The sequence below is a fragment of the Cyprinodon tularosa genome, unplaced genomic scaffold, assembly GCF_016077235.1.
Source record: "Cyprinodon tularosa strain WSP-4 unplaced genomic scaffold, ASM1607723v1 ctg159, whole genome shotgun sequence".
In the NCBI taxonomy this organism is placed as follows: Eukaryota; Metazoa; Chordata; class Actinopteri; order Cyprinodontiformes; family Cyprinodontidae; genus Cyprinodon; species Cyprinodon tularosa.
The window spans coordinates 71,909-88,736 of record NW_024038427.1 but is presented as its reverse complement, the minus strand read 5'-3'; the positions used below and the strand labels follow the sequence as shown (position 1 = coordinate 88,736).

Below are 16,828 nucleotides of genomic sequence, written 5' to 3'. Positions count from 1 at the left end.
ACCTGCTTTAATTTCGAACACAAGCAAAAGCTACGATGAGGGCAGGAAATACAACGAAAGTTTCTCCATGCCATGCCTTTATTTTGAAGGGCACCGGACCGGCGGGCTTGAAAGCCACGCCCACTTCTGAAACCGAAAATTGACTGCTGTTTTCGTTTTGGGGGCGAAAACGAAAAAACCAAAATCAAGCCGTTTAATGGATTTTGGTTTTATGTGCAGAAACCACAAAACGGGAAACGATTCGTTTTCTGAGGAGAAAAAGGAGAAAACGGACGTTTTTCTGTTTTTTCCATGTTGAATTATACCGTTTAATCAAACTGATAAAAAGTACCTTCGTCTACACGGATTGTATGGAGTTATTTTTTTGTTTTTATTTAATTAATGAAAAAGTGATCTGAAAGGGGAGATTTATATATTTAATATAAGTAATATATTTGTTTTAAAAGTAAAATAAATATTGGGAGACCAAAAACAGATGCTAATTGAGACTGAACAAAAGCTGGCCAATAAGAACACAGACAGAGTAGGGAACTCCGCCCTCTGCTGCAGCTTTTGTACACTGCATGCGATTTAAACTTCATACCACTGAATATGAAACACTGAGTGATGTGCTAATGTTTATACTTTTTATGCTTAAATATATTAAGTTTTGCACTGATTCATCTTTTTTGAATCAGTGTTGTTGATTATCCTGCAAATCATATGAGCCCTATTGAATATGGTTCATGAGGAAAGGGTGTCAGTGATTGCTATAGCCAGGGGCCTCGCCAGGAATTTGGGGCCCCATGAAAGGTATTTGAATTATTGTATCGAGGTTTGGGGAAACAATTTTAAGACCAATCTTCAGCCCCTGGTTACGCTGCAAAAAAGAGCCATTCGAATTGTTCATAAAGTAAATTATTTACATCCCACAAATGTATTGTTTTTACAATCCTGCAATTTAAAATAGTTTGATCTTGTGAACTTAAGAACCGCGCAAATAATGTTCAGAGCATCAACTGGCTCTCTTCCAGAAAATCTGTTAAAACTCTTTCAGGAGCGGGACGCACTTCACACTTATAATCTTAGAGGGGAAAATCAATTATACCAACCAAAAGTAAGAACTACCTTAAAATCAATGTGCATCTCAAGTCATGGTGTCACCCTCTGGAATAATTTAACGGAGGAACACAAGTGTTGTGAAAATATAAACCGTTTCAAAAAATATTTTAGCGGGATGTCCTGAGAAAATACCTGGAAGAGAGTGAGTGATGTTCTATGAGGGTGGTGTGATGTAGGGAGGGGGTTGCAGGGACGGGGAGCGTTGGGCCAGTGTGTTGTCTTGTATGCATAAGTGTGGATGAGTTGTTTGTCTTGTCTTTGTCTTTTTGTTTGCAGGAGTGTCCTGGGGATGAGCGGGAGGGGATTGGACATGTATAAGCTTTTGCTTCTTCCATCCCCTTTTCAAGCCATGCATGTATTGTTTGTCATTATATGTATTGTAAAATGTGTGCAGGTTTGAAATAAACTTTTTGAATGAAAAAAAAAAAAGGCATTGATATTGATTCCTTTACATTTTCAATGTAATTGTTACTGTAAAATTTCTACAATAAAAAAATAACAGACTGCAAAAAAGTTAAATATACATTCACTTTAAGCTTTACATTAAAACCGTTCTATCAAAATAATAACCGCTTATATAAAACAAAGAAAAACACAGCTGTATATCTGTGCACATTAATAGAAAATAGGTTTTGGATTGTGGAAGATATATTCCTATTAGGTTTTGCTATAATTTGATAAAGGACAGATTATTTTTAAGCTGGTCCTGAGAATTAGTATTTCATCCATGTATACGTGTAATAACAAAACATGTATTTTTGGTGCAGCTGCTGAGAATGACCAAGATTTACAGATTTTATTGTCTTTTATGGTTGGAATTACTGTAGATATGAATATAAAAATCTAACTAAACTGTTTTAATATTGACACAGATTTTAATACTGCAGGAGGAAGCCTGTTTACTGCTGAAAACAAGGGAGAACACAAAGATTAATAATTTTACTGCTGGATTTTCTTTTTATATTTGTAACATATAGTGGGACGTATATTTTCTTTTGCTTTTGAGCCCCCCCTCAGTCAAGGGTCCTTATAATTTTCGTAACTCCCTCCCCATAAAGCGCTCCTGGTTATAGCTCCTGAGCGTACATTTATACCACGGGTCCAAAACTCGGAGCAGCTTGTATGAAGCCATGAAGCCAGGGAAGTAATTTCCCTCTGGGATTATTAAAGTATTTCTGATTCTGATGTTTGGAGTGGATGATCTGATATTTGCTGCATAAACATGGACTCCTTTTAATGCTTGTTAGTCTGTATGTTGAGAGTCTCCTGCAGCAATCAGAAATTCAACTTTCAGCACAATTAATACAATTTTTTTCAGTACAAGGTAGCTTTTGGAAGTTTTCCAGTGCCTTGCTGTAAGCCAGGGACACAGTGTACCTACCTGTACAGACTTAAAAGTAATAGGCCACAAGAGACCAAATCTGCAAATCTAGATTTCCCAGCTCCTGCCTAAATATATAGATAAAGAAAGCTTTTCTGAATTTAAGGTGGTATTCTGATGCTGGAGATACCATCCATGCATCATGATCTATTTTTGCCCTAATTTAGTACATATTAAAGCACATTTTTAATACTTTTCCAGGAGTATCAAGTACCTACTGAAGTATTCTTACATCTTCTTTCATTGGTAAAACTTGAAATAAAATCACTAAAGGTTTTAATCTTTAGTTAGATAAAGAACAACCTAAATGTTGCATGAAATGTTTGGTAATTTACAGAAAGCGTCCGTGGATGTTAGAAATCTTCTCCATCAGGCTGTGGTTCAGTCCTGGATGTTGAAGGCTCTCTCAAATTCCCTGTCAAACAGCTGCTTCAGGTTTTTGCTCATTTCAAGGTATTCTGGATTGTTCTATAAGAGAAAACAGAGGTTTAATAGGTTAATAGGTCACAAATAAGAAAAATGTGGTATTTAAAGAACAACCCCCCAAAAAAAAAACTGTTAAGAAAAGGGCTGCCTTATTTTTTTTTATTAACTAAAATGTTAAAACATTGGAGATTTTTTTTTTTTTATTTGGGATTTATTTTGTACAGCGGCCCTAAATTTTCCTCAACTGAACATATACTAAGGGTTGTGCGCCTCCTTAAATAAAAAATAAGAGCTTTATTAAAATTAAAAAGTCAACTTTTCTTCTGGCAAATTTTTTTTAGAAAAGTATTGCAAATAACACCTGAAGTCTGACCTTTCACCCAAAAAACTACTTTACTTCAAAATCTCTTAAAAACATCCTTGATGTCCTTTGCTTTCCTTTATTTCTTTAGTGGCCTTTATTTTAAAGTATGCCGAGAGCAACTGGAGCTGAGATTGGGCCTATTATGATAAAAAATTTTGCTAGACAATAAATTCTCCCAGAAATAACTGCAATTAGCGATAGAATTATTGCTGGGTTTAAATCTAAAGTGCCTCTACACTGCAGCTGTCACATTCAGCTTTGAAAGCATTTTCATTTCTGCTTTTCTCTGGCTTTCTGCTCCTCATTCATCAGGCTCTCATGCTGCAATTGTGGCTGGCTAGTGTTAAGTCACCTGACTTCCACACAGGAGGTCCTGGATTTGCTTAGACCCTTCCTGTTAAAGCCTACTTTGTGAGTCACTTTGCAAGAATAAATCTATAAAGTAGGGATGCACGATATAATCGGCCCCCTATCGGTATCGGCCTGTATCGGCCTAAAAACTGAATATCAGACATCGGCCACCCCACCGATATTTAACCCGATATTTGATCAGCTTCTGAGTTCCTAAAGTCAAAAAAAAAAAAAATACAACTTCTTCTTCTTCCTCAAAAACTTCTTTTTACAGACTTAAAAACTTCTAAAGAAGAGGGAAAAAATATTGATACATTAAAATATCACAATATCTTCATATGCTGATATATTGCCATTTAAAAACACCATATCAATCTCTTTTACTAATGAAATATTGCTATATGTCATCGTTATGCTACGAAATCCCCCGAAAATTCACAAAATTTTGCCATATTTTTATATGTTGATATATTGACGCGGTATCGATCTATTTTACTAACAAAATCTCACAAGAATTAGCAAAATATCACGAGAGTTTGTAACAGAACGATGAAATTTCACGAGATTTTGAAAGTAAAATAGATCGATACCGCGTTTTAAAAAATAATTTTGATATCAGCATATGAAAATATATTTGAGTATATTATTTTTCAAAGTGTCAGAAATGGATAACAAAACTGCTATTTTCAATGACTACTTATTTTTGTCCAGCTTTAACATCGGTATCGGTTATCGGCTACATGAGTTTTAAAATATCGGCATATCGGATATCGGCCAAAATCCCAATATCGTGCATCCCTACTATAAACATAAATATAAAGCCGGGCTTCTATCATCACACCTGGTCAAGGTTAGCTTTATAACGCAAAAGTTACTTTTACTAGTAACTAGTTACTTTTATTGTGGAGTAACTCAGTTACTAACTCAGTTACTTTTTGGGAGAAGTAACTAGTAACTATAACTAATTACTTTTTCAAAGTAACGTGCCCAACACTGGTTACTGTTAAGTGATAGGCCTAGTTGAGTGAGACGATAAATGGCAAAGGTCCTTAGGCTGCTTTGAGGAAAGATGCTAGTAAACTTGGGCCAGGCATTTATAAATTAATTAAAACAACCTCTTATCCAACAAACACAGCTTTCTAGGCATAATTTTAAAAGTAGCATCTAATCAGAATGTCTTTCAAAACAGAAAAGGTTCCTGCACATGAATTCTTTTGTTGGGACGTTCATTAAGATAAAAAATAAAGATACATAAGAGTTGACATTTAAATCATAAACTAAAGCATGTCTTTTTTACATAATTCATTGATCATATTTTTGAAACCTTGAACAATCAATCAAACAACGACACATTTTCTTACCCTGTTGTATGTAGCAGAGTTGCTAAAAATGAGCTGAACATCAGACACAAACTCGCTGACCGTCTGGTATTCTTCCCTCTTGAGTTTATCTGCGATCTTGTCCAGCCACATTGGAGTTTTGATAATACTGGAATAATTTGATAACTGTGGGTTTCAATAAAAAATAAGTTTAAGTTTCAATATTTCTGAAATGACGTTTTCACAACGGGTGTTGAAAATGGGATGTTTAACCAAGCAGCTATAATTTTTTTGCATTGAATTAGACAAGAATAATGACTTACATACTGCCCAGGGTCGGTGGCAAATATCTGCTCCTCATCAGCACTGCACAGATAGAGGAGGAGATACTGGCATTCCTGTCCGCAGGAACAAGAGATGGTTGGTTGCAGTAGCGTTTATAAGTGAACAGCGTTAAAATAAACAGATGTTCGGACAGGAACGGAGAAAGAGAAGCTCACCAGCAGTTGTTGAGATATCAGACGGGACATGACGGCTTGGGCTCTCTGCTTGTCTGGGTAGCGACACTCTTCTATGGCTTTAAAAATGCAGAAGGTGCACATCCACTGACCGTCGTCCCTGCATGTAGAATAACTCCAAATTTTAAGGGGATTTAAACTTTTTTATACCTCCAATATTTCAACAGGATTACAGAAATAATCAGCTGTCTTCCAACACAAATTAATTAATTAATTAATTAATTAATTACATAAATGCTGGGATAATACCAATAATATAAAAAAGAACTAAAATCTGAGACTTGCAGATAGTTTTGGCGTCTTAAAATATGCTTCTCCTATGACACTAAGTACCACAATTACTTAATTTAACACTGCGTATATAGATAGTTCAATTCAATTCAATTCAGTTTATTTCTATAGCGCCAATTCACAACACAAGTCATCTCAAGGCACTTTACAGTTCAACCAGTTGAACTGTGAAGTGTAGTTGAATCCTGTTTTTATTCCTCTTGTATTGTAAAAAATAGGGCAAAATTTGAGGAAGTGAAATATTAGTTGCAGAGGTGAGTGATCATCAGCGCAGAAAGAGCATCTGCATGGTGCAGCATGAGATTGCTTATGTTACATAAATTATTTGCATTATTTATTTAATTTCTATGCATACTATAAGTCTAGTATGCATATCACCTGTTTAGCCTCTTTGACTTAAAGGTGTAGATCTCAGTATATCAGAGATATGATTGTTCCTTATGTCCCTAACAGAGCACTTCGCTCTCAATCTTCAGGTTTACCCGTGGTTCCTAGAATTTTTTTAAATAGAATGGGAGGCAGATCTTTTAGTTATCAGGCTCCTCTCCTGTGGAACCAACTACCAGTTTTAGTCCATGAGGCAGACACCCTGTCTATTTCTAAGGGTAGGCTTAAAACTTTCCTTTTTGATAAAGCTTATAGTTAGAGGGGCTCAGGTTATCCTCAGCTTTCTATGCTGCTATAGGGTTAGAATTCTGGAGGACACAGGGACCCCTATTTCATCATTCTGCTTCATTATATCGCCATTTTCCCAGTCTGCAGAATCTGTTAGTTCAATCTCTAATGTTCTAATGCTCTCTCTGCTTTTTCTAATAGAAGCTTCATCTGGTCTGTTCCTGTTTGGCTGTGACACCATCCTGGAGAGAAATATCAGCTGTGCTGCTGCCATCAACACCGTTGTTTAAGGATGTTCGAGATCTGCCTGTGTTCCAATCTAGTCCTGTATCTCTGACTGTGACTGGCTGGATGAGCTCTCTTCATCGTCTGGCATGGGAGCTGGCTCAGAGCTCATCTGCCCGGCTGTGTGTTTCCTGGACGGGGCCGCCTATTGCAGTTGCTTTTTGTATCTCTGCTTCTGTCTCCTTGAACCCCAGTCAGACTCGGCAGATGGCCGCTCACACTGAGCCTGGTTCTGCTGGAGGTTTCTTCATGTTAAAAGGTATTTTTTTCCTCTCCACTGTCGCTACAAGCATGCTTAGTGTGGGGTTTGCATTCCAGTCAGTGAGTCAATGCAATCAGCTGGTTTTCCTTAGATAGAAAACATTGAATCAATTTGACTGTATTATCTGGTGAACTGTAAAGTGCCTTGAGATGACATGTGTTATGAATTGGTGCTATAGAAATAAACTAAATTGAATTTTACACCCTGCAAGAGGGGTGTTCAGCTTGACGGCGATGTTACATTTCTTATCTTTTCTATACTCAAAGTTGTGTATGGAAACATGATTCCTAATGATCAACCCACCCAAGCCTTCATTTTGCTAAGTTCCTGCTGAATACTGATTTTTTTGGTTCATGTATAAATAATTAAAAATACTCTCCTAATCTTAAATAGTTTACACAGATGCAGGTTTTGAAAACAGTCCTTTCTAAGGGTTACAATAATTTAAGTTATTGCATTTAAAAGATCCATAATTAATAGATTTCCCAGAAGTGGGATTCTTTTAGGTTTTTCTTGATAGCTTTTATAGATAGTAAAGTACAAACTGGTTTATATTTATATTACTGTATCCGTGCATTTGCCAGTAAATTATAAAGCAACCCAGTCATTTGATTCACAAACTGGCTTTCAGTTCAGCACTACAGAAAAGTGCAAATTCATTTTTTTTTGTTGTGTTGTTTGGTTTATGATAAATTCAATAAAATATAGTTAATTCAGCCTGGATTTAATGAACTCAAATCCATCCATCCAATTAATGTAACAGTCATGTTTTTGGACTGTGAGAGGATGTCCGAGTACCTGGAGAGAACCCACGCAAATACAGGGAGAACATGCAAACTCTATGCAGAAAGACGCCGGGCCAGGAATCAAACCCACAGCCTTCCACCTGCAAGGTGTGCTACCCACTGCTCAGGTTTACAGCTGTTTTCAAACTTTTCTAAATATAAACAACAAATTTAAAGTAATTTTGCTTTTAAAAATCCAGGTATGCATCTTTTATCTACAAGAGTGGTAAAACATTTTTTGAAAGAAAATACTAGAAATACTTTCATTAAACCCAACAGACCAAAGAAAAGCAGTTAATTTCCAAACACAGATACTTTCAAATCAGTTTTAGTTTGTACCTCAGAATAGCGTCGTCTACACGAGGCAAATGGCAGTTTTGGTGGAATGATCGAGGGCAGTTATCACACTCAACCAACTCCTCCTCTCCTTCACTTTTACAGATGCAACACTCATCATCGTTTTTCTGATTATCCTGAAAGATAAATCGGTCCAATGCAAATATTACATTCAAACTTACATTCATATTTCAGGATGAATGCTGAGTAAAATTGACTGGAAAAAAAATTACCAGGTCTTCAGGTTTCGGTTTGCACAGGTTGCATTTGCAGAGTAACGAGTGAATCAACAGCCTGAAAGAGATAAAAATTGACAACCTCTCAGTTTCTATTTCATAGTTTAAGGCATTAAAACCAAATAACTTTTCCTTTTTCCCTTTAAGAGTTATAATCAAATGTGTTTTTAGAGCACAAAAAACACCCAGGCCGTCCCTAACCTGAATCTCAGCTCCACTGATTTCACAGGAGGATTCATGTTTACCTCTATTAGATGACTGAGGGGTTTGCCATCATACAGGATGTCCTTCCTCCAAGTGGCATCACTCTGGTTTAAAGCCACATTCACAAACTCCACTGGGGTAAGCCATCTCAGCTCAGTGCGAATACTTTTCCCACATTTCCCTAGAGGGAACAAACAGAGATTTTCATATGACAGTAGATCTCTGATAGCTTAACTGTTGTTTAGCTAAATACTTGTTCTTTATTACTCTGTAGGTGGTTACCTGATCCAAACCGCTTTTTGTGTAAAGTTCCAGTCAAAGCTCCACACGTCACTTTAAACTTTCCCTGATCAGATGTGACTTCTAACGGCTCAGCTTGTGCTTCCATTTCGTCTCCTTTATGAGATAAAATGCATGTATATGATATTGAATGAATCAAAGTAAAGCCCTGCAATGATGTTGGCTTTTTTCTTCTAAGTGAATGCAGTGTAGAAACCGTCACCTGTGGAATCTCCAGTTGTTTGCTCCTCCATTGAACTGTCCTCATCTTCACTCTCTTCTTCATCTGACAGTAAAAAAAATATTATTTTTTATATAAAAGAAAAATCAATATCTCACATCGGTTTATAAAACTGCATACAACTGTTTAAATGGTAAGAAACAGGGTGTTTTTTTCCTCTAAAGGTGTGTTCACACCGAACGTGAATCTGGGGACAAAGTCGAATTCACAGGGGAGGCGACAAACTCAACTCCTGACGCTTCACTGCTTCATCAAACAGAAGGAGCTTTTATCTGCTGCCTACCGGCTTCAACTAAGCACAGACAACCTGGATGTTACTGAGTGGATAACTATGCATCATGGAAAGCTGAACAGTGATGCCAAGCAGATCTTCCAGAGATGCTCCAAGTTCTGGAACTCCAGGATCAAGCTGTAGGTCACGGTCACTTTCCACAGTACTTCTAAACAAATGGGACCAGGAACTATCCCGCTTTGAGGGAGAATCGCTTGGTCAACAGAGGTAAGGGGAGGCGGCGTTCTGGAGCTCAGAGCTTGACTCTGGAGTGGAGCAAGGACAGCATGAGGGCAGAGGAACATAGTGGGAGAGCAAGGCAGAGAGTTTACTAGAACATGGTAGAGGCAGTTGGGTGGCCAAGGCCACCTCTGGCTGGGGAAAGACACTGGACAGAGGCTGTGTAGGTACCAGATCTGCCTCCATTCTTAAACTATACGACTGGCTGAACGTTGTAAGGATGATGTAAAACTGTGGTTGGTCTGGACAACTAGAATAACATAGTGTGGCATCAGTGTAACCAGTTAGAGGCCCCTCTACTGTTGGTGTGTCTAATGATCAATAAAGTTTTACCTAATGGATATAAAGCTTTAAAGATCTGTTTTTGGTTAATGAAGTAACTGTGAGAACATGATATAAAAGGCCGACCTGAGTAGAGTTCTAACTGGCTTGGGTCAGACGCTATAAGATCAGCTTGGTCAGTCACTCAAATTGAATTACGCAACTTTGAACTTGTTAACAAGAACTGCTGTATATCTTAAAGTATCTAGCTACTGATTTATTTGTCTAAAATCTATAAACAAAATACAGAAATCCCACATCCGTATCTTCAGTTAACACAGATTACATGTCAGACTTAATAATATTACTTTAGCAATAGTTTCAAGGTGTTGACTTATTGTATGTCTCGTACCATGTCTTTCGGTTGTGCTGTTCTTTTTACATCTTGTTACAGGTGATGAAGCAGACTGAAAATGTTTTGTCATTGTCTCCTTTCTCTTCTTTCTTTCATCTTTTCTCTTTCTTTTTTCCTTTTCTTCTTCTGTTTTTCTGCTCTATTTACATTGCAGTGTCCATATAAACTGTAAAACTCCCTGCATAATTATAATAAAGCAATTTGCATGCATGAAACAAGTGGAGCTATATGGCAATTGCCATACTGCTACACTTGTGAAAGTAAAATCTGTTGGGCTCTTTTTGGCATCAAGACAATTATTCTTATTGCCACATTGCCAGACAGTAAAAAAAAAAATATATATATATATGTTTTTGTTGTAATATGTTCCAAGAAATCAAACTGTTTGTTTCACATTATTAGATGTGCACAGCTCAGTCCGTCTTATGTCGCAGTACTTGCCTTCAAGATTGAGAATGTTTGGTTTCTACTTTCAGCTACTTCAGATCTCCTGAGAAGAATTGATTCTTATGAAACTAAAGTTTATCTGAGCAGTCTTGAATTATAGTGACATCATCAGCAGAAGCAGGGCCCTGAGTAGATCTGGGACCCATAGCGGCTTGCTGTGTCTCGCTATGGGGCTATAAGAGGACGACAAATAAAGAACGATATAATAGCCGTTTGAGGGGATAATTAAAGCTGCTTTACCAAGAGAGACTCACAAACCTCTTAATTCCTTTTTTCTTTTATATTATTTAACATTTTGATTGAAAACACTTTGTCTCCACTTCATTCCTTCACCCTACGTAATTGATTGGTTGAAGCAATGCAACAAGAGGAAATAGTTCAAAGTCACAGGTGTCACCTTGTTCGCCTGTCCTTGGAATCGCCACAATAGTGGCGTTGTTAGAAAAGTGTTACAAAACACAGGTAAAGACATGGGTGAGAAAACAATAAGTGAATCTAAATTATTTGGATTTCTTACTTTGTTGTTTTTCTTTCACCAGTTTGCGTCTGTTTTTGTAGGCTGCTGCCTTCAGGTGTCCCTCCTTCAAAGCAATTACCCACATAACAGCACGTGAGTTAAGAGAAATAGGAAGATGCAAATATCGCTGTTCCAAAGCTGTGTTGCCACCAAACCTTAATAAGTTTTCCTAAAGGGGTCTTCCTGCATCGGATGCTCGTCTTCCAGTTCTTGCTGCTTCCTTTTCCTGCAAACTTCTCAAATTCAGACGGAGAGAACCACTGCTTATCCACCAAGATGCATTTTTCACCTGAAGCAATGAGAAAACAACAGATTGCATAATTTACATAAAAGATTTCTGAAATTTTAACAAAAAGTTTATAATAGTAAGAGCTGCTTGTATTTCCGTCTTTGGCTATCTTTCAAACAAACAGCCTTTAAAGGGAAATTACCCCATATGAGGGGAGACACTTTGGACGTTGAGTTTGCCTCATGCTGTCTAACCTTTGGCCAGTTTGTCTCTTATAAGTGTCCCCTCCTCTTGTCCACAGGTCACAGGCAGCTGGCTCTTATAGAGGGGCCAGGTCCAAATCTCCTCTGCCTCTCCCTTCCTTGGAGAACCTGAGGAGAAGTAAGAAAGGCAGAGTAAGAAAGCACATAGCATTAAGGTGGGCAATGGCAGTTGTAGTGTTTCATTTGCACTCAGAAGTCATAATTACTGCAAACTGTTCAGATGCAGAAGAATCTAAAAGAAGCTCAATGAAGTTTACATCGGATTCTGGGTTATAAAGCCAGAGGCCGTGATGCTCCAAGAGTTCAGAGTAAAAACCTCAAATACATACTGAGAGGTGCAGGAATAAACTCTTAATTTGTTTTTCTGACAATTGTGTTAATTAAATCACTGACACTCAGCTCTATGATATGTTTACAGTATGCAGCCTAAAAAAAGCATGAAAATGTATCTCTGTAGTTTCAAAGTCTGGATGAGTGTAAGAAAAAGGAGCATGGAAAAATGTTTGTACTTTCAGACTTTTCTCCCATTCCCATCGTCTAAAATTAGTGATTTATTTATCCTTCCTTTCATTAAAGCTACAAAGCATAATTTTCAGGAACATCTAACAGACTGCAGAGACATGCATCATTGATCGAAATAATTAAGCTTTTTTATAATTCCTCTTATAGTTGATCTGAATCTTTTAAACTCTAAAACTCAGAAAAACAAAGAGGTGACCTACTGTAATTTATTTTCTTGATCTTTTTCCTCTGACCTGTGTTCTGTTTTACTGACAGACCAGGCTGCTGATCCTCCCCGCTGCTACAGTTGCTCGCGCTGCTGGCTTTCCTCTTCTTTTTGGCTGACTTAGTTTCCTTCTCAATGTCCGAATGCTTTGAGCTTCCCCTTTCTTCACTTTCTTCACTTTCCACCTTCGCAGGTAGTTGTAGGTCAAAGTGAAAAGATCCTGTGATAAAACGATAATTAGAACATACTAATTACTTAATACAGCCAACAGAGGCATAAAGGAAGCCATGATAACATTAACGACTATGCTATTATTGTGAAATAGGGCTTTTTTCTTCCAGAATGACTTAATTAAAACATAGTGTTCCCTAAAAATGTCTTCCCGTATATTTTCAATACATCAACAGATTGATGAATATAATGAAAAGCATTGAAAATACTCATTTAATACACTGGCAGCAAAGTTTGAAAATGTTTCTTCTTCGCTTCGTCATTAACAGGGACTTTTTTTTTTTTTTTTTACACGTAAACAAATCCAAACAAAAAAAGCAAACCTTGTAAAGTCTTACCGTCCATGAGGCTTGTGTGCAGCTCCTTAATTTTGGGATACTGGGTCATGATAACGTCCTTGAAGACACATCTCCAGAACAGCTGGATGTGTTCCGAATTCTTATTCTCCAGCCAGTCCAAAATATCATAGACACCTGTCCTAATCTTATTTTTACTCTTCATGCGGATGATGCTCTGAACACAAAAGAAATTAGAAATTAACATTTTATATATAGATATAGATATATATATATATATATATATATATATATATATATATATATATATATATCTCTCCTATATTGGTTCCCAGTGGATTACTTCAGCAGGTACGTACAGCACAGGACCAAGTTGAACCAATCGGTTATCAGTCATTGCATCTTTATTAACAGAAAAAACTACCCATTCCATAAAATAACCCAAAAAATAAAGCTAGATTTAATTAGCCTATTGCCTCTAGGTCAAAATATTATTTGCTGTGAATTACATTAAAATTTAATTTGACTAAAAATTTTATTTTAGGGAAAGGTCTAGCATTACATGATTTTAGTAATTTTCGAAAAATATATTTTTTTGTGTATAATACCTTTCTTAACCACATATTAAATAATAACACTTATCCGCCAGACTTTTGCCCTTATTGCTTCTTGATATCTTAGAAATATTTAAGTTTTACATATTCGTGAATAAATATTCAAAAAAACGAAAAGCTGCGTGTGGAAAAATCTTTCTTTTAGTTGAAAGTCTCTGCAATTACGTTGCAATAAAACATGAGATCCATGTATTTTTTTATTTTCTAATTATGAATGTTTGTATGAAGGACCAACTCTGCCATATTTAAAAATAAATACATAAATAAATAAATGCTCAATAAATAAATAAGCATACAGTTAATTGCCCCCAAAAATACACTAAACAGATAAATGTAGGTACAAATTAAATTATATAGTGAGACATAAATGTATAAAACTCTGTTAATTAGCTTCTCTATTTATTTGCCTTTGTAATAATTACCTTATTTATTTATTGTCCGTTATAGTCTTTAGCTTTATTTATTTATTACTTATTTTTTTAAGTATTTATTTTGGTGCATGTGATAATATTTTTGTCTGTTTTATTCTTCCTTTGCATCTTTTTCCTTATTTATTTCTTCAACGCTATTTATTTCTGCCTGTCATTTTTAAATTTCTGTATGCATTTCTGTTTCATTATGAAAATGAGTAAGGGGTGCGTGTTAGAGAGTCAACTTTTTTTTTTTTTAAGCATTGTCCTGTCTGGCAATGTGGCAATAAGAATAATTGTCTTGATGCCAAAAAGAGCCCAACAGATTTTACTTTCACAAGTGGAGCAGTAGGGCTATCGCCATAGTGTTCCGCTTGATTTATGCATATAAACTGCTTTATTATAATTCATGCAGAGAGTTTTACAGATTATATGGAAACTGCAATGTGGGTAGAACAGTACAGAAAAAAGGAGAAAAGATTAAAGAAAGAGGAGATAAAAGGGAGATAACGATAAAACATCTCCAGGCTGCTTCATCACCTGCAAAGAGATGTAAAAATAACAGCACAACCAATAGACATGGTATAAGATATACAATAAAGTAACACCTAGATACTATTGCTGAAGTATAAGTAGTATTATTTAATCTGACATGTATTCAGTGTTACTTGAAGATAAGAATATGGGCTCTCTGTATGGAAGTGAAAAAAAAGAGATAGAGTCAAGTAATTATAACAAAGTCGAAAAAATAAAGAAGCTAATTAAAACAGATATATACATTTATGTCTCTCTGTATAATGTAATTTCTACCTACATTTATTTGTTTATTGTATTTTTGAGGGCAATTAATTGTATGCTTGTTTATTTATTAAGCATTTATTTATCTCTGTATTTATTATTAAATATGGCAGAGTTGGTCCTCCACACTGTACAATAGAGTAACACCTAGATACTATCACTGAAGTATAAGTAGTATTATTTTATCTGGCATGTATTCAGTGCTACCTGAAGATAAGAATATGGACTTTCTGTATGGAAGTGAAAAAAAGAGAGAGAGTCAAGTAATTATTACAAAGTCGGGAAAAATGAAGAAGCTAATTAAAAGAGATATACATTTATGTATCTCTGTATAATTTAATTTCTACCTACATTTAGAATCAGAATCAAGTTTATCAAGTTTATTGCCAAGTAGGTTTGCACTTACAAGGAATTTGACTTGGTGTTGTTGGTGCAGACAAAAAACAAAACAAAATAGCAAAATAAGATAGAATATATATAAAATATATATATATATGCACAGAAGCTATATACAAACAGTAGACTGTGCGTTAATGTAACGCAGAAATCCTGAATGGATTTATTTGTTTATTGTATTTTTGGGGGGCAATTAATTGTATGCTTGTTTATTTATTGAGCATTTATTTATTGAGCATTTATTTATCTCTGTATTTATTTGTAAATATGGCAGAGTTGGTCTTCTATAGCTTACGCTTCCCCAGCTAATGTCCAAACGGATAAAGGCGCCAAATGTGATATGTGGGTGTGTAGAGCAGCAGGCAATAACAAACATGTCAGTTTGAAAAGCTTACCTGGTATTTGTCTTCCGGGATCAGGTTGTGATCTCGCAGCTGGCTCAGGAAGGTTTGCGGGTTTTTCATGCAGGACATTTCAGTTTTCCGAGCGTGGAAAAAGCGGAGCAGCTCATCGGTCTCCAGGAAATCTAGTGGATCCATGATCCGGTCAGCGCAGCAGGCCCTGCAGGGCGAGCTTCTCTGCAAAGTCTACCAACTTCTCTCTGTGACTTCAGCCGCAGTAAACACAGCCCCACACACGCGATCAGCTGTATTAAGAAGTATTAACCTTAAATATCTCACGAGTTTCCAGCAGCAACCATCATTGAGTTTTTGCAACAGTGGTGACCGGAAGTACTTCTAAAGTCGTGGAGGAGGACGTGCCTTCCGATCCACCTCCTCTAGTGACGTTTCGAAAATGAAAGTGGTACGGATTTATTATGAAATCTCTCCTGACAACAGAGGGATGCAAAAAACAACAACAACAAAAAAAAAAGTAGAACACATTCCACTTTTACGGAAGAGGATTAGGGCCACTGGGAAAAGAAATAAGTTAACAGATTTTTAAATTTTATTTCAGTGAGAAAAAAAATCAGAATTCTGACTTTTTCCCATATTAAACTGAAATAAGATTTAAAAAAATTTCACTTGCAGGTAAATTACATCTCATAATCTAATCTGACGAAACTCAAGTCACAATCAATTATCAATAGTATAATGAGTAATGCTTTTTTTATTAAGTCCTTTCATAAAAAAGTATATTTCTGAGAAGAACTTTTACTCTGTAGTGTGTGCTGGTGCTCATAAAACCCAACCCCCACCTCTGCTGTAGATCCTCACTGGTTGGTCACACTTTGCTTCATCTGCTGGCTCAAGTCTGCTCTGCATACCCCCCCACCCAAACTCTATTTCTCTCTCTATTTTTCTTTTTAATGCTTTGTAAAGAACAAGGCTACGGCCATCTTTAGTCACTCAATCACAAAACCATATGTGTTTTGTCAAAATACCATCTGCACTGCATTAGTCTACAAAATAGACCCTTTTCATTTCTCCTATTGCCCAAAAAACTGTTTGTATTAAACCTAAGAACCTAAGATAATGTTTTGTGCTAACATTAGGGAAACCATAGTTGTTACAACTAGAACTATAGATGAATCAACTCCGATATCCATTCTTAGATGGACCTTCCCCCTATCATACCAACTTTGTTAAGAAGTATTTTAGGTATGAGAAGTTTGGAATTTACCTTTGATTTTCATTTTTTTGGACACATCAAAGTAGGGTGTTTGCATGATCGGAAATAAGGTAAAAGAAATGCTGTGGCCTCGGCCCATCAGTCATT

General features: G+C 36.3%; 1 protein-coding gene across 1 annotated transcript; it reads right to left on the bottom strand.

The window, feature by feature from the left end:
• Positions 1–1,430: 1,430 nt before the first annotated feature.
• On the bottom strand, positions 1,431–15,864 carry LOC119780310 (nuclear body protein SP140-like). Its single transcript, XM_038280305.1, has 15 exons — positions 15,505–15,864; positions 12,934–13,108; positions 12,360–12,584; positions 11,629–11,745; positions 11,301–11,434; positions 11,146–11,209; positions 8,977–9,039; positions 8,757–8,870; positions 8,508–8,655; positions 8,268–8,328; positions 8,038–8,171; positions 5,443–5,560; positions 5,266–5,340; positions 4,985–5,128; positions 1,431–2,950 (listed from the first exon to the last, which is right to left on the bottom strand). Exons 1-15 carry the CDS (start codon positions 15,646–15,648, stop codon positions 2,864–2,866), a joined length of 1,803 nt encoding a protein of 600 aa, XP_038136233.1. The 5' UTR covers positions 15,649–15,864; the 3' UTR covers positions 1,431–2,863.
• Positions 15,865–16,828: the final 964 nt, after the last annotated feature.

Excerpts from the sequence above, each read along its gene's own strand:
- LOC119780310 (XM_038280305.1), bottom strand. The coding sequence starts at position 15,648 with ATGGATCCACTAGATTTCCTGGAGACCGATGAGCTGCTCCGCTTTTTC. Across the intron at positions 13,109-15,504 it reads TCCCGGAAGACAAATACCAG|AGCATCATCCGCATGAAGAG; the intron begins GTAAGCTTTTCA and ends TTTTGTGTTCAG. Across the intron at positions 9,040-11,145 it reads GGTGAAAGAAAAACAACAAA|ATGAAGAAGAGAGTGAAGAT; the intron begins GTAAGAAATCCA and ends TTTTACTGTCAG.